The 18,790-nt window shown below is 35.5% G+C and overlaps 1 protein-coding gene across 1 annotated transcript in view; it reads left to right on the top strand.

Moving 5' to 3' along the window:
* The window catches only part of Sos (Son of sevenless guanine nucleotide exchange factor), a 45,973-nt gene that overhangs the window by 10,260 nt on the left and 16,923 nt on the right, over positions 1-18,790 (top strand). The window contains exons 10-23 of the mRNA XM_090118514.1: positions 1,308-1,438; positions 3,248-3,348; positions 3,819-3,924; positions 4,637-4,778; positions 7,883-8,012; positions 8,575-8,755; positions 11,963-12,077; positions 12,512-12,668; positions 12,956-13,126; positions 14,572-14,667; positions 15,376-15,558; positions 16,230-16,392; positions 16,993-17,114; positions 18,189-18,308. Of these exons, the coding sequence (XP_089974640.1) occupies positions 1,308-1,438; positions 3,248-3,348; positions 3,819-3,924; positions 4,637-4,778; positions 7,883-8,012; positions 8,575-8,755; positions 11,963-12,077; positions 12,512-12,668; positions 12,956-13,126; positions 14,572-14,667; positions 15,376-15,558; positions 16,230-16,392; positions 16,993-17,114; positions 18,189-18,308 (1,918 nt within the window). The remainder of the gene's footprint in view (positions 1-1,307; positions 1,439-3,247; positions 3,349-3,818; positions 3,925-4,636; positions 4,779-7,882; positions 8,013-8,574; positions 8,756-11,962; positions 12,078-12,511; positions 12,669-12,955; positions 13,127-14,571; positions 14,668-15,375; positions 15,559-16,229; positions 16,393-16,992; positions 17,115-18,188; positions 18,309-18,790) is intronic.

Genomic DNA, 18,790 nt, shown 5'->3' with positions numbered 1-18,790 from the left:
TACAATACCTAATTTGTAATGAAAGAAAAAACGATTTTGGCGTATTTAAGAAGTTAGAATCAGCTGTTTTTACAATACCTAATTTGTAATGAAAGAAAAAACGATTTTGGCGTATTTAAGAAGTTAGAATCAGCTGTTTTTACAATACCTAATTTGTAATGAAAGAAAAAACGATTTTGGCGTATTTAAGAAGTTAGAATCAGCTGTTTTTACAATACCTAATTTGTAATGAAAGAAAAAACGATTTTGGCGTATTTAAGAAGTTAGAATCAGCTGGTATTTACAATAATCTTAACTAACCTTACAAGTATTTCAATTGTCCTTCAAAATTTCCACCACCATTGTCAATACACAGACGTGAACGTTTTATTAAATTGTTTTTTAACGAGAGAAGTACCTACGTTTTTTTGTCTTTTCACTTCATCCAATATGCGCTGTTTTAATTGTTCGACACTAACCGGCTCACTTTTGTTCACTTAATTTCACTCCACAAAAAGAGGTCCAAGGGTGTGAGATCAGGTGAGCGAGGAGCCCAAGCTGCAGGCCCGCCTCGACCGATCCACTGACTTCCAAACTCCGCTGTGAGAAATTCATGAACCGCAGCGTTATTCGACATTCGTACTACGTCGAGGATCCTCTTCAAAATACGCTAGTACATTACACGAAAACATTTTGTGACAACGCCTGCTGGTAAGCATTTACCACGGTTCGTACATTTGGCGATCGAGCGTTCGGGACTCGGGTACTTCTTATCTGTACATACGTACTGCTGCACTCGCATTTTCTCCACTCAAAAAGAACGCACGAAGCATAAGTACATAATCCCGTGATGTGAATTGATATGACATCGTACCGGGAAGAACGTAAACAAACGCGACGAAAAAAACAAGTTTTCACTTCCGCTAACAATTTGGCACTGTTTGTCGCGTTGGGGCGGGGGGCCGTTGGGGTGCGACGCGGGCGCAGGCCGCAGAGGGAAAGGGGGTGGCGGGGTGAGGAATGGGCGAATGGCGAGCTTGGACGCGAGTTTGCCGGAATTTATCAATGGATCTGTGCGGCGGACCTACTCGAAATCGTACGCTAGAAAATTACAACACAATACCTAGTGTGGGTCATTGATTAAATTATAGGTTTAACAATTTTTACATATTTATGTGGACAATTTTGGGACATTTCTGTTTGTTAGTGTTTTTAATTATTTCTTACACAAGTATGATTGGTTAAGGATACTTAACACCCTGTAAAATTTTTTGTACTGATTAAAAACTAGTGGTGTATATAGATTATTTATTTTGTTTATTTTTCAGTGACACAGCAATCCGCGGTGCGGCTCGTGCTCGTCGACAGCTCGCGATAGAGAAATGCAATGAACTCGGAAAATTAATAGATAACTGGGACACTAGAGACGTGCCGCAGTGTTGTAACGAGTTTTATAGAGGTAATTATAAATAAAAATAAATAAGTCGGGTTTTCTTTCCTGACGATATAACTCCAGAACGCACGAACCGATTTCCACGGTTTTGCATTCGTTGGAAAGGTATCTGGCTCCGTGAGGTTTGTAGCAAAGAAAATTAAGGAAACATTTCAATAGAAAAGCGGGAAAACCAGGAAAATCATTTTTCACATACAGCGCCTTATGTAACATTTCGTTTGGTGTTTAAACTATGAAGGTGGTATTTAAACATTTGTGGCGAAACGGAGTTCGCCGGGTTTGCTAGTTATAAATAATAATAAATATTTCAGGACAATTTTCACACACGGCACGATCTGATCCCATGCTAAGATATTGTTTGATGTTATACATGCTGATCTTAGCGAAGCTTTCAATAGACAAACATTTATTCACAAAAATAACACATTATTACAACTGACAATCACAATTAGTCCGGGATACATCGCCCATTTTTGCAAGTGATTACTATCAAGCTAATTTTTCGTGAGTAGCTTTATTTTGATGAGATGCCCAATAATTTCATGTACGAAACTCTCGATTGTGGTAGCTTACAGAGGTAACAAGGATAAAATATTTTGATTTGATGGTTCTCAAATATTAATTACTAACTGAATGTTTTTTTTTTTGTTCAATCTCAAGATAATTATCTAAATTATTCGAAAAAATGTTTGTCCTACAAAATCTATGGTTTGATCAAAGAGTCCCCCTTTCCAATGTGTATCGATAACGAAGTCATCATAAATGATTACTAACCAGCTGATTTTTTTATTTTCACTTATTTAATACTTATATAATTCAACAGACATATTGTCCTACAAATTGCGTAATAAATATTTGAGAACCGTCAAATCAAAAATTTTTATCCTTGTTACCTCTGTAAGCTACCACAATCGAGAGTTTCGTACATGAAATTATTGGGCATCTCATCAAAATAAAGCTACTCACGAAAAATTAGCTTGATAGTAATCACTTGCAAAAATGGGCGATGTATCCCGGACTAAATACTTAACATAGAAAAAATACAAATAAAAAACACCAAACACATGACAATTTAATACATAATAAATAAATAAAGCTAATAAGTGTTATGGCTGTGAAAGGGTCCTGGCTCAGCATATGTCATCTTTCGATACAGTTAATCACTTAACTTTAACGAAAGTTTAATTGGAATCAGTATTTAAAAATACTACCTTTTTACATATTAACATAACATTATATGTATATTTTCAAAATTTCCGATCAATAAATGTTATTACAATATTTATTATATACATTGAGATAATATTACTACGTATTTAGGAGACACCACGAACAAAATCTGTGCGCCATTTTTTTGCTCTAAGTTTTAAAAATTATTATATAGTTAGGTACTTACCGATGAAAAGTTATGTTAGTCACTTTTCCGTATTATTTGTGCAATATCGTAACACACACGAAGGCATATTTGATGCGTTTCACTTTAAAACAAATAAAAAATGAGCGTGCAGTTAAGCCATATGACTTATGTTGAGCGGAACATAAGTGATGTAGGCGGTGTCGTCTCCATATGTATATATTAATATTAACATTTATTATATACTAGCGGTCCGCCCCGGCTTCGCCCGTGGTTCGTAATATTTACGTTTTCTCTACATAAGAACCATCCTCGTACTTCAAGGAATATAATAAAAAAAGAATTATCGAAATCGGTTCAGCCGTTCTCGAGTTATGCGCTTACCAACACATTTTGCGATTCATTTTTATATATATGATGAAGATTAATAAATAACAATTGAAATGCCAATATAATTGCAGAGGACACACTATCAAAGCTGGGTCCGGGCAAGCGGGTCGCGGAACGGCGGGCTTTTTTATTCGACGGCCTGCTGCTGCTCTGCAAACCTACCACTAGTATTGTGAGTTTACCCGCAATTTTATAAAAACTATTAAAAAAAACAGTATTTTATTATAGAATCAACCTAAAATATAAATATTTGTTTTTTTTTTTTACAAAATTTATTTCTATTTTTGAAGTTCTTTAGGCGGCAATACCGTCACGTCATGTCACGTGGAGTAAGGCGAAGGTTTTGGTATCTTTGAATCTTGCCAAAGAAGTTTCACTACTGACACGTGTGCTCGGCACACACGCTCTTTTTTTAACAAAATGTATTTTTTATTTTTATTATTCAGAATAATAAGTTAATGCCTTGAAATTATTGTATTATCACCGATCTTTGACTGCGCATTCAATTGCCAATGCTAGATCAAAATTAAATGGGACGATTTTTTGGGGTGATTGTTTATTTCTAAAACTGAAGTAGGTTTAGTTTTTCGCTCAAAATAATTTTATATTATGTAGTATCTTAAAATATGAATATATTTCCAGGTGGCAGTGAATAGCAACGCAGCGGCGGGCGGACCTCAACAAATGAAGCTAAAAGAGAAACTACATATAAGAAAATTGGAAATCGTCGACAGGCCTGATTGTGAAGGTATATAGACATAGCTAGCTTTACCTGTGACTTTGTTCGCGTGTGCGTTAATTTAAATTAAATTAAGACCTTCAAAGCCGAGTTCAAAGATTAATTCTGGTATTTTCTACAATTAATTTATTTCACCAGAACTACATTTTTTCCACAGTAAACTTATTTCTTCCATTCCTACAGAATTAGGCAATATATAAGAGCAAGTTTTTCCGATACTTAATCATTTACACACTATATCCACACAAAATTAATTGATATCCCCCATTTTCACAAAAATAGGCAATCTATTATAAAGGCGTCTATAAAATTGTTCCAAGGAGACAATCTATTATTTATAAAATTAAATAGAATTAGGCAAGTTCCTATAGCTATTATTTATATGACAACTATGTATGCACTATTTTCATACAAAACTAATAAATTTGTCCTATTCTGAATTTGAAAATGAATTTACACTATTTTCACCCAAAACTAAACTCAAACTCAAATCAAACATTTATTTATTCAATTAGACTTCTTTTAATATGTAACTTATATCTAAGTACATAATTTTTTTAATTATTATTAATATGCCAAAGAAGTTATTACTACCTAGCGATAATGTCGTCTTTTGCTTATTTAATATGTATTGTATGGTTTTGTATATTTTGTATTCTGTATTTTTATAGCTATAAATATATATTTTCATTCAACTAACCAATTTATACAATTCCCACAGAACTAGGCAACCTACTCGAGCTAGTGCCACGTGTTGGCGCGCCAGTAGCACTAGCCGCTGGCTCCAGAGCGGAGAAACGGGCTTGGATGAGTGATCTAGTGATGTTGAACACTAAACCCATGTTGGACAGGAGTTTGGATAGGTGAGTGGAGGGGGAGGGGGGGGGGTAAAGTTGGCTTTAGAAAGTGCTGAGCAGGAGTTTGGGTGGTAAAAGTCCGGATAGGTGAATACATTGAGATAATATTACTATACGTATGGAGGAGACACCACGAACAAAATCTGTGCGCCATTTTTTTGCTCTAACTAAGTTTTAAAAATTATTATCTAGTTAGGTTCTTACCGATGAAAGTTATTCCTTTGCACGTTTCCGTATTATTTGTATTATTTGTGCAATATCGTAACACACACGAAGGCATATTTGATGCGTTTCACTTTAAAACCATTAAAAAAAACGCTCAACATACGTCATGTGGCGTATGTTGAGCGGAACATAAGTGATGTAGGCGGTGTCGTCTCCATATATGTATATCTCAATGGGTGAATATGGCGCGGGGAGTAGGTAAAGTATGTTGTAATAGACATGAAACGTAAGGCGCGGGACATATACAAGCGGCGCGCTGCCGGCTCGCATTGGGTGCGCTATTACACCCGGGTGAGCGCCCGTCCGATTAGGGCCCTTTTTTTTTTTTATATGAAAGAAGGCAAACGAGCATGTGGATCGCATGATGGTAAGCAATTCCACAGCCCATAGGCATCTACAGACGTGTCCGAGGATGTGTTGCCGACTTTTTAAGGTGGAGGTATATTCTCTTTTTAAATGCCTCGATGTCATAGGCGTTTAAAAGGCCCTTCTGGCCTCCTCCATTCAAGCGACAGCTCAAGCCGAGGTTCGTGGTCCCCGTGGCGGGGGGACGCCCTTGTGCATGTCGCTACCAGGGTGAACCTTCAGTTCACCCCCGCGTCCGCGTTCAAATGTAGAAGCCCTTCTGGCTAACATTGAGAGACACCACACAAAAAAAAAAAAAAGGGTGCGCTATTGGCATTTTGTATGAAATAATTTTGGAAAGGCACAACCGTGGCGTGCGGTCTCGACGCCTTTCCAAAATTCTTTCATACAAAATGTATAAGAAGGACGTGGTGCAAAACAGATTCAAGAGGTGCGCTTATGGCACGCCCGCGCCCGCGCCGCTTGTGTTTGACCCGCGCCTAAGTTATAAAAGACTAGCTGTTCCGCGCGGTTTCACCCGCATTGCTCCGCTCCTGTTGGTCTTAGCGTCATGATATATAGCCTATAGCCTTCCTCGATAAATGGGCTATCTAACACCGAAAGAATTTTTCAAATCGGACCAGTAGTTCCTGAGATTAGCGCGTTCAAACAAACAAACAAACTCTTAAGCTTTATAATATTAGTATAGATACTGGTTAATGGTGTGGTGAAAAGCAGTCTGTTAACGTGAATATCGCCATATTCACGTTTACGGGAGTCACAATAGAAGCTTTTGCTGGGCTTGATACTGATTGAAAAAATGGGATCGAAAAAATACATGTCTATGTAGAAAAGTGCATGAAATTCTGGTACTATGCGTGCCAAATAAGAATAGGACTGTCAAGACGCCATATTGTTCAGCAATACGCGCTAACTTCATTACCAAAGCGTATGGTGTGCAAAAAAATCAATAAAGAAATTATATTCAGTTTAAATATTTAATGTACGCTTTGTTGGTATTTCTAATACATTTCACGCCAAATTTATTATGAATGAATAGGATTTGAAAATAAAAGCACGTATATAAAAAAAACTTATAAGTATATTATTTCAGTTTTTATCAATCGGATAATATTATTTCCTCTACACCACATAACACAGCGTCATCGTCGTCGTATTCTGAATCTTCATTGCTGTCGCTGTCACTGCTATCTCCGCCTGTAATAAGAGAAAACATGATTAATTTAAAATCAAACTCTATTATTCACTTTTTTTTTCAGAAATATCTAAAATTATAGTTACCTGTATTTATAATGAAACTGAAGTCATCGTCTTCGAGCCGCTCAATTTCAGCATAATTTGCTTCAAGTCTTTTTACATGATTTACCTCCTGTCTCCAGTCATCTACTGTGATTGAAGCTACAGCCTTTCTTGTCAGAACCTCAATCTGGCTGGTTAACTGGCTTACATTTTTGTCTGCTACACGCCTTTTTATTAAATGCCATATGTATTCTATGGGATTGAGATCACAATTATATGGTGGCAAACGCAAAACTTCATGGCCGTGGCAGGCAAACATGTTGTCGACTACATAATTCTTGGGAGGCTTATGTTTTTTTATTAGTTCGTGACCAGTAGCATTAACCATGAAAATGTTAACTTTTTATGAATACTGTTTCCATACCTGTATAATTAATTTATCCATAATCCATCAGTGTAATTCAATAAATAGTATTTTTAATGAATATAACGATTATACAATAATTAAATATAATCATGAACAATAAAAAATAATTATATGAAAATTCTTTTTAGCACATTTTTTGCTGCCAGTACTAATTTGACAGTTTTCGTGTGAAGTTGGCAGCAAGCGCGGTCCTATTCTTAGTTGGCACGCATAGTACTCAGCACTATGATCTAAATCATCAGGGAGCCTACTAGTGCCATTCCAATGTCTAATTTATCAAAAAAATTAAGTTTTTGTATACAAATACATATCAGATTATTAAACTTTATATTACTATTTTGCTTGCTTCGAAGCGTCAAAATGTCGTCATAGTGTCATGATTAATACATGTTTATTTTCATACACCAATAAACATTTAACTTAATATTTAAAAGCTGAAAGAAAAACAAAAATTATTAATCTATACTAATATTATAAATGCGAAAGTAACTCTGTCCGTCTGTCTGTTACTCAATCACGCCTAAACTACTGAACCAATTTGCATGAAATTTGGTATGGAGATATTTTGATACCCGAGAAAGGACATAGGCTACCTTTTATTGCGAAATATGTACCACGGGCGAAGCCGGGGCGGACCTCTAGTAAATAATAAATTAATAATTTTCTTTTCTATTTCTTGATATAATGCAACAAATTCTACAAAAAGTGAGAAAATAAAATTGCTTTTTTGCTTGAAACACCTCACTTAAATGTACTTTTCATTATATTTTCAAAAAATGTACACATGTCCTAATTAATTATTATTTCCATACACTTTACAACATTTTACATTTTATTTTTTTACAATTTTCAGCATACTATTAGAGCTAGAAAAGCGGCATCCGTTAAAATTACCGCCCGTGTCGTTGTATCGTTTCGCCGAACCGGATTCGCCTGACAATATAGTGTTGGAAGAAAGGGCTGGACCTACGCCTTTGATTAAGGTAAAAATACGTTTTTTTTTAAATTCAAATTCAAATTCAAATATTTTTTGTATGTGTTTGAAATTATTTTGAAGTAAAAATGGTTTTGATATGCGTTGTATAAAGAATAATACTCAAAAAAAGGGTATCGTGTTGGTAAAAAAAATTGGTTGTCTGTAAAGTCGGTTTACTGACGATAGTTGAACGTGACAACGTCCGATTGTGCTTCTTTGTCGCTCGTTCCGCGCTCTCGCTCGCACTTCAAGCCTTACATGGAACGCCTCAGAGCGAGGTAACGCCGCATGAGTCATGTTTTTTCGTGCGTGCAGCCGGCTATATCGAATTATAAGACGTTGTCACGTCAAATTAAAAAAAAAGCCGGGTTGCACTGGGGGAGTGCCGGCAGAAGTGAAAACTTGATTATTAACGTTGAGCATGTTTGATATTTTGGAATGGTATCCGTCTTACGCTTTTTCGATCAGGTCACGTGTCCTGACGCGAGTTTAACATTTTATACCCATTACAGAAAAAGTGCTCAACGCCGCTAAACAAGTTTTCACTTCAAAAAATGTTTTTTTTTCAGGGTGCAACACTGCTAAAGCTAGTCGAACGTCTAACCTACCACATATACGCGGATCTCAACCTTGTAAGAACGTTCCTAACCACGTATCGCTCGTTCTGTTCCCCGGCCGAGCTTCTCGCGTTATTAGTGGAGAGATTCCGTATACCGGAGCCCAGTGATGTATACGATGCGCCGAGGACGTGTGAGTATAGACAGACAGATAGACAAACATGTGACATACACATAAACACGCACACATGTACAGGTAAATTAGCTTGGAGAAATTTTTGCGTTTGTAGTAGTGTATGGTCAGCAAATAAAATAAAACAGCATTTTATTTTTAGTTTTTATTTTATACAGGTTACTTGTAAAACACCAGCAACCTCGCAGGACAAGATAGCTAACATCATAAGTAACAACATTTGTTCTACGACTTTTGGCATAACGCAATAAATTATTTTTAAATGATTTTTTAAACTTTTATTGTACTCTCCTTACATTTGTAAGTCTATGTTCTATTAATTATCGGATGGACGACGCGACGCCCCCTTCCCCCTCTCGTTCGCTTTTTGTTTACGTAATTTTTGGGAGGCGTAGAGTTTATAATATTCAGACGGAAAATTAAATGAATATTTATTTTTGTATGAAAATAAAATCTAACAAATTATCAAAAGTCGAAATGTTGTTACTTATGATGTTAGCTATCTTGTCCTGCGAGGTTGCCGGTGTTTTACAAGTAACCCTGTATATATAAGGGATTTTAAATTAAACTATATGTGTTTCTCCTCTGAAAAAGATGAGACTTTATTTTAATATTTGCACATTTAACATACATATAACTTTTACATTAACAATGTTACTAAAATGAAAAATTTACTAACCTGAAAAAGAAACGACATTTAAAGTTTAATTCTTTAGTTTGAGAAGTCAAAGGCTTGCCTCGACCATGTTTTAACACTGGAGCCATATTGAATTAACAATATAAAGTTACAACACTTACACACAAATTAAACACTAGTTATGGCCCTGCCTTCATACAAAACTGCTGAATACGCCGTTCGCACGGGAATAGAATGTGGATGCGATTTCCCTTAGTTAGCATCCAAGCTTACGTCTTTATAATTATTAAACTGTATAAATTCATTCTTTAACTCCGGTCTGCATCGTGCAGACATGGGTGTAAAAGTCTCATTTTAGCTATTAAATGTAGTTTTTAAGTACATCTGAGTTTTCATTTGGAGCCTCCGGCTGCGGGACATGTAATTCACTTCAACAAATATTATAACAATAATAACAAATAATAACAACAATCAACAAATACAAAATTTATCAATTAAACTACGTACATAATAATTATAATTTTTGAATGAAATGTGCTTTATGTTCACGGTACCAAACGACTGCACGTGGCACCTGCGGACAGCGTAAACTGGTTTATTCTGGTTTTGTGCGTGTTTCCACTTTCCACTATCAAGTGACGATTTATTTATTTGTTTTGTTTCGTAATTATTATGGTCAAATATTAATTATGAAACAAATTATTATGGACACGATATTTTATTGTTTCACGTTAGTCGCCTTGTCGTTTGCTAAAGGACGTAAAATTGAATGATATATTTTTTTTATAAAGTCAAAACCATTTTCTTTCAAATAAAAACTTGTTTTTATTGAAAACAAAAGTGTTGCTAGGAATAAGTATAAAATTAAATAGTAATGTTAGGATATCGAAACATTTTTGTATAGGCCAGAACGATATAGTGGAAACGCGCTCTAAGATCTGAGTAATATACACACCACTACATATGCAAAAATTTCTCCAATTTAATTTACCTGTATAGATACGCGTGCATGAACACACACACACATGTGAAAACGTGACAAGCATTGATACTACACTTACACACAAATATAAAAGTACGATTACACACGCAAAATAGTAGAACGTATTCATTTGCATAAAAATAAAGAAAAATCACACGCACACATACAAACAAACACTGTTACAATTAAAACGTATAAAATTAACCGTAAACTTGTATTAAGTATTTTTAAGAATATCTTTATTTATTGGTAAAAAAATGATCTATCAAATGATCTATATATAAATGTATTTGCGCACGCAAGTCCCAAGGATCAAGACGCCAAAAAAGGACATCAGTCCGCACGCGTCGCTCATGGATCTTGATCTGGATATCGGTAATGTATACTGTAGTATAGGAAATATCGATTTTTTTTATAAATTTAAGGGTTTGGCATGAAGGAGGCAGGTTCGAATCCCGCAACGGGAGGGAAGAGCAGGCAAACTACCTTTCCTGTTCTTGGCTTGCGCCTGGCCTGGAGATGGGCTGCCGCCGAGGGGGTCGCGGAAGAATTCCAACAAATACCCGCGGCCCCATCATTAAAGCGGCTCGACGGAACACAGTGGGGTTTTAGTCGGTAAGAATCCGACATAACCCACGGCTCCTTCCCCGGGGGCCGTGGGTGTCTTTGGAAGATTTCCCCACTATAAAAAAAAAAAAAAAAAAAAAAAAGGTTCGAATCCCGCCTCAAGATCGAATTTTTTCTCTCAAATTTATATTTATAAAGCATTTGAATGGCAAAATATCAAATTCAACATGTATATGTTTTGTTTGGTTTAATAGGTTTTACTTGTGGATTGTGAATGTAAATGTTTCGTTAAAATCGATCCAGCTGTTTGGCAGGAGTTGAGTGACAAACACATGCACGGTAAAATATAGATATTCAGATTTTGTGGTTGAATTTTAATATATCTTATTAATTTTCGGCTATAAAACCTTTATGCTATAAAATGTGTTGTAATATTCAAAATATTACCCCAAAGAAATAGCAACATTCCGAGATAGACAAACTATAAAAAATATTGTTGATTTTGCAGTAAATTACATAAGAAATTTGAAAAATATATTAGTTGATTAGTTTAATTGATAGACATTAGCATTGATTTTGAATATTTTTTGTTCTTCCATATTAATTATCCGTGCTCACGTGAACGCGACATATTTAAAAAAAATCATATTGCCAATGACAGCTGTCAAAATGCGCGGGATTGTCATTTGAATGTTGTGTGGTTAAAAAATAATAATAAAATATGAAACAGACACTTTTAAAAGTTTTCTTTTCGACACATTTAAATAAAAAATTGTCAAAAAAAGCATTTAAAAAAATTGGTTGTTTGTAAAGTAGGTTTACGATCGAGATGTTTACGTGATAACATAATGCAGTGGCAGCGCTCGAGATGAGACGGGAGATCGGTCCGTCTCTCTCTCGTTATACCTGCGATCGCGCTCGTGAGGTTTTGGTGTGACACAAGTTTCTGAACATGTCACCCGACTAAAACGATTTTAAAAACGTTATCACGTTAATAAATAATTATTATTATCTCTTACAGCGGAATGCGTGGAAGAAATGTCGGCGAGCAGTGACGCGGAGAAACTTAGCAAAAACACGGCGAGAGAAGACTGGAAGAGATATAGGAAAGAGTTTCAGCAGCCTGTAAAATTTCGGTAAGTTTATCTATATAATCTATATATGTAATAATATCTTAATTAATAATATATATATAAATCTCGTGTCACAATGTTTGTCCTCAATGGACTCCTAAACCACTTAACCGATTATAATAAAATTCGCACACCATGTGCAGTTCGATCCAACTTGAGAGATAGGATAGTTTAAACATGTAGGTACCACGGGCGAAGCTGGGGTGGACCGCTGGTGTATCTATATAATACTGTCCGCCGCGGTTTTACCCGCATTGTTCCGCTCCTGTTGGTCTTAGCGTGATGATAATAACTTTCCTCGATAAATGGGCTATCTAACACCGAAAGAGTTTTTTCAAATCGGACCAGTAGTTACTGAGATTACCGCGTTCAAATAAACAAACTCTTAAGCTTTATAATATTAGTATAGATTAAAACATTAATATTTCTTCCAACAGAGTGATAAACGTACTAAGACATTGGGTGGACCAACATTTCTACGACTTTGAACGTGACCCGGCGTTGCTCGATAAATTGAAAGAATTCCTAGAGTCGGTAGACGGGAAACCTATGAAGAAATGGGTGCAAAGCGTGCTTAAGATTGTGCAGAGAAAGGTAAGGAAACGAAAAAAAGATAGGTAAAAAAAAAGATAATACGTAATATTTTATTTATAAGTTATTTGTGTAAACACTTATCTTGCAAATAAATATAATTTGAATTTTTAAATTTAAGAAACTAAAGAATTTTGCGTTCTAACATTTTATTTAGTTATACTTTTTTATGAAAACATGTTCTGAGGGGTTTTATTGCTTTCTCTTTCAATCTGTCTCAAATAAACTACGCAGTTATGTTATTATTTTCTCTCTGTCGGTTTTTTCTAAAAAACCCACTTCATTATCAGAGTCAATGCGGCAACGACACAGAGGGCGTAGCGCACGTGTTTGACCGTTTGCCCCCCGCCCCTTGCCGACATCTCGCCGACACGGACCGATATCGCTGGCATCCTCTGGCTTTACACCCTTTGGAGTTGGCCAGACAATTGACGTTACTGGAGTTCCAGTTGTACAGACAGGTGAGTGAATGAATAAAAAATACTTTATTGAAGTGAAAACTTGTTTTGCGGCGTTGAGCACTTTTTCTGTAATGGGTATAAAATGTTAAACTCGCGTCAGGACACGTGACCTGATCGAAAAAGCGTAAGACGGATACCATTCCAAAATATCAAACATGCTCAACGTTAATAATCAAGTTTTCACTTCTGCCGGCACTCCCCCAGTGCAACCCGGCTTTTTTTTTTACATAGAATACATTTTACAAACTTAACAATATAATGTACAGTAGGCGGCCTTATCGCTGATATGGTCTCAATGACTAAATAATTAAGAATACATAATAAGTTTCCAAATCTAATAAATGTAACAGCTCACGAAATATATCCGTCCAGTAAAGTATTACACGAACATATTAAAATGTCACCTAAAAACTGTCAAATACGGACAATTAGAATACATTTTTGAAATGGTAGTTTAAAACGTTATTCGATGAATAAGTTTTAACCAAGGATTGAAAAATTAGCCCTAAGGGCCGATTTTTCAATGCCCAGATAAACAGCTAGATAGACTTTATTCTTCAGTTAACAAAATATTTAATTTTTCAATAGACGAATAGGACTTATCTATCGAATAACTACGTTATTTGAGGAATAAATCTATTTGCCGCTCCAACGGCCAGATAGCGCGCTATTCGACGGTTAGGCGTTTGAGTTGACAACTGACGCGTCAAATTTGGGATATTTTCGTATGTCATAACATAGAGCGTAGAATTATTAACAATGAAACCTCTTTCTATATAATTATTATCAATTAAAATCATATTGAAATTGATGTTTTTGATAGTACTGATGACCATGCCATTGAAAATTTGCCGAACGCTGCCTTTAAGTATGTCGTTTCTATCGTAAAATATATAAATTGAAACACAAATTTAACCAAACTCTTTACTCGAATCAAAACAACAATCAAGAATCATAGAAGACAAGAGCAATACAAGACAAACTAAAATGCACTCCTGACGTGAGTCATAATGACGGTTGTTGACAAATTGCAAGAGTTGACTCTATCCCGCTCTATCCTGACTAATTTAATATGTTTGTTTCGCCACTCCGAGAGCAGTGCTGCCAATATGGAAATATTTGGTCAGATAGTTATTCATCAAATAAATCACGATTGAAAAATAGGCGAGCCGTTATGAGTTAGATAAATAATTGAATAAATCTATTCGAGGGGTAGTTATTAGACTATTTATCTCGCGATTGAAAAATCGGCCCTAAATAGTTTAAAGAGCGAGTTAAATAATATTTAGCTGAACACACATACTTGTGTTGGTCAGTGGCATGTAAGTAACTTAGTCTAAGATCTGATTTATTTTGTACTTGTTACTGTAATGTCTGTCTAATAAATAAATAAATAAATAAAAATAAAAAGCTTCGTTGTCTTAAAAGTTATTTAATATTTTCAGGTGAAACCGTCAGAGCTAGTCGGAGCTGTGTGGACTAAAAAGGACAAAGAGAAGACGAGCCCCAATTTATTGAAAATTATCAAACATACGACAAATGTGAGTGTTATTTTTATTAACTAAAGATGACGTTGGTCGTGAATTTGTATGTATTGTATTTTTCTTTTAACAATTATATTTTTGAACTGATATTGTTTATCAATGATAACAATGTTTTTTTTTTTTCAATTTTTAAGCACTATGTTTAAAATATGTAACTCTTAAATTGAAAAGCTTTTTTTTAGAAAATTTGCATAGTTTATTACAATATTGTTTGTTTAAAATTTTGCTTAAGTTTTAAATGTCAGATGTTATTTTCAGACTAATAAAAACACTGTGAAGTTATCAAGTTAACTAGCAATTACAGCCACAAAAATGGCACAAAATATGAAGTATTTAACGCAAAAAAACGTTTATTTGTCTACTACGTTTATTTTGATATTAACACCGCATTTTCACTTAATACTTCTAATTAAAGCCGCAAAAAGTGTCTATTGTAAAAAAAAAAACAAGTGTTTGTGCTATAAAAGACACAAAACTAATAATTTATTGAAGTGAAACTTCTTTATCGGGGTTGGAAAAAAATTTAGTGTAACATTTTACCGTTACGCGTGACATTTTTCCGTTACGCGCCATCTTGATTCGACGTATTTCTGTAAAATTGCATATAGTAAATTATTTTTTGAAAAATAGGTCATAAAGAAGTTTCACTTCTTACGTGTGTACACTAGTACACGCACACATTTTTTTTATTATTCACATTCACAGTTCACACGGTGGATGGAAAAATGGATAGTCGAGTCTGAAAACGTGGAAGAACGAGCCGGTGTCGTTTGTCGCTTTCTAGAATTGGCACTTTGTCTTCGTGACTTGAATAACTTTAACGGAGTGCTCGCTGTAGTGGCTGCTTGTGGAAGTGCTAGTGTGCATAGATTGAGGAACACTTTTCAGGTGAGTGGGGGGTAAAAAGTGGGGAGAAAGGTGTTAAAACACGGGGAAAAAATGGTCAAAACTAGGGAAAACACTGAAAAATGGGGTAAAAGTGTTATGACGATATAAAAAGTGTCAAAACACAGATAAAAGGAGGGTAAAAGTGTTGTTATATGATAAAAAGTGTCTAAACACGAAAAAGCGGGGTAAAAGTTAGTGTTATGCCATGATAAAAATGACGCAAAAGAATTTCAATACGATAAGAAATTAGGAAGAGTGTTGTCAGACTATAAATAGTGGGGTAAAAGTTTTAAAAAAGAGCTAAAAGTGTCATAACACTAAAAAACTTGGTTTGAAGTAAAATCACGATAAAAGTGCAGACATATACCTATAACTTTTACCATTTTTACGCACAGTAAAACGAAGAATAGAAATAATAAGTTTTGTTTGTATTGTTTGTATTTTGGCAGCACAATAAAAAGCTTAAAAAAAGACGTTTGTCACTCGGGGACTGCCGCGGTAAAGCTATTGCATGCTATGCCTTCAAGCCACACCTCCGCGCCCGTCCCCGTGGGGAGCGTGAGGTTTTTCGTTACGGAATTTCTGGATTCGGTCCCCGCGCTCAAGGCCCGCGATAGAAGCTATGCAATAGCTTAATAAATAAATAAAATAAAATAAAACATCTTTTCCAGCTGGTTCCGCTCCGATTACTACGTTCTTTGGAACAATTCCGTTTGCTAAACTCGGACCACTTCAAACGCTATCAAGAGCGATTGCGCAGCATCAACCCGCCGTGCGTGCCGTTCTGTGGCATCTACCTGACGAACATACTGCACATTGAGGAGGGCAATCTGGGTGAGACAGATATACATACACACAAACACAGAAATACAGCAAACTAACAACGCATAGCACACACACAATAAAAGCAATCTCATAACAAACGGCAAACTCACAACATACAGCTAAATACGATTTGAATTTTAATATAAAAAATACGTACAACGGAGCTAAATCTTATATATAAAAATGAATCGCAAAATGTGTTGGTAAGCGCATAACTCGAGAACGGCTGAACCGATTTCGATAATTCTTTTTTTAATACATTCCTTGAAGTACGAGGATGGTTTTTATGTAGAGAAAACGTAAATATGTACCACGGGCGAAGCCGGGGCGGACCGCTAGTATTATAATAATACACAGACAATTTATTTTGAAAATCAAACGTTCTATTTATTAATTTTTACATGATAGCAAATATAATATCTAATTCTTTTGAACTATTTCAATGTCACAACTTTATAATCTTCCAAATTATTTCAAAATTCAAACTTTTTGAATAACTTTATTATCTACAGAACTATTTAACTTTCCGAACTATTTCAAAGTCGCAACTTTTTGAATAACTTTCCGAACTATTTCAAAGTCGCAACTTTTTCAACAAATTTATTTCAGATTACTTACCGAACTCTCAACTAATTAACTTCTCTAAAAGAAGAAAAGTAGCGGAGATCACTGGAGAGATACAGCAATACCAGAATCAGCCTTACTGTCTTACCGTGGAACCGAGGACTAGGGTAAGTAAATAAATAAATATGTAAAACTAGCTTTCCGCCTGCGGCTTCGCCCGCGTTTTCAAAAAAAACCCGCATAGTTCCCGTTCCCGTGGGATTTCCGGGATAAAACCTAGCCTATGTCACTCAGAAATGATGTAGCTTTCCAACAGTGAAAGAATTTTTCAAATCTGCCAAGTAGTTTCGGAGCCTATTCAATTCATACAAACAAACAAACAAACAAAAAATCAAACCTTTCCTCTTTATAATATTTGTATAGATAAATGGAGGGTTGTCGCGTAAAAACCACAGGACAGTTCTTTGGCATATTATTATAATATGTGATGTTACTTACGTATTTTGTAAGTTAAATTGTAAAACTGACATGATTTAAAAGAGCAACTATGGAGTTTCTTGCCGGTTCTTCTCCGTAGATACTGCTTTCCGAATCGGTGGTAAATGTTAAAAATATGTAATGACGTTTCAAAAGTGCTTCTAGAAGAAGTCTAATTGTATAAATAAATGTTCGAGTTTGAAATAATTTAATTATTGCATAAAACATGTAAGGGCAAAGAGAAAGAATAAAACGGGTTCAAATGTGGTGAATTTGCATAGCTGACATAATCAAAGGGATAATTTTTATGGCATTTGATGAAATTTATAAATATTTGTGGTCGACGACTTGCTAGAGTAAAACAAAAGTTACGATTAATTATTATTTTTCTGTTAGACAAGGAACTATACCCCAAAGAAGTCGCTTAATACTAGTATAAAGATAGTAATATTCTTTCAAAAAATGTATTACAAACTGCTCAATATTTTATTACTTCCGCCCGCGGCTTCGCCCGCGTTTTCAAAGAAAAACCCGCATAGTACCCGTTCCCGTGGGATTTCCGGGATAAAACCTATCCTATGTGTTAATCCAAGTTACCCTCTATATGTGTGCTTAATTTCATTGTAATCGGTTCAGTAGTATTTGCGTGAAAGAGTAACAAACACACACATCCTCACAATCCTTCGCATTTATAATATTAGTAGGATAGGATTTACCCCACCACTATAATATATTTCTATAAATATCTTTATTTTCAATTACAGATGTTTCTAGAAACACTAGACCCGTTCCCCGGCATGGACGACAACGAAGTAACAAATTATTTGTACGCGAAAAGTCTGGAAATCGAACCCCGACCCCCCGCCAAACCTACGCCTAAGTTTGTGAGTATTCTTTGTTAAAATAATTTGGTTTTTAGTATGGAAAATTCGAGTTTTTAATCTTGTTTTGGTTAGTTTAAGAAAGGCCAGTTTGTACAGTATTTAATCATATATATATAAAGCTACACTACCACTCACTGACTGACTCACTGACATCGGGTTTCTCGGAAACTACGGGGAAAGTTGGGGGGATTTCGACGTGATCGTGTAGAGGTGCTCCCAGTGACCACCGGAAAAATATAGCGATCTCGATCATCTTCGAAAACCGAGTGGACCCCTGGAGGTGCGCAAAAACGGTGATACCTGGAGGGGGGGTGTCTGAACAAAAAATGCTCGGAACTGGTGGCGATTACCAGGGGTGGTGGAAAAATGGCGATTTTCGCGAAAACAAGATGGCCGCCGTACTTTGCCAAAATCGCCGTTTATGAATCCTTACGTCTCAAATTTGGCACACGTGCTCTGTTCGAGCCGGCCAATCGATCGGT

This window comes from Colias eurytheme, chromosome 30 (assembly GCF_061535395.1).
Source record: "Colias eurytheme isolate Ceu_HAF_F1 chromosome 30, ilColEury1 Martin Lab GWU primary, whole genome shotgun sequence".
Classification (NCBI taxonomy): Eukaryota; Metazoa; Arthropoda; class Insecta; order Lepidoptera; family Pieridae; genus Colias; species Colias eurytheme.
The sequence above is the reverse complement of the archived record's forward strand: the minus strand, read 5'-3'. Positions and strand labels throughout refer to the sequence as shown.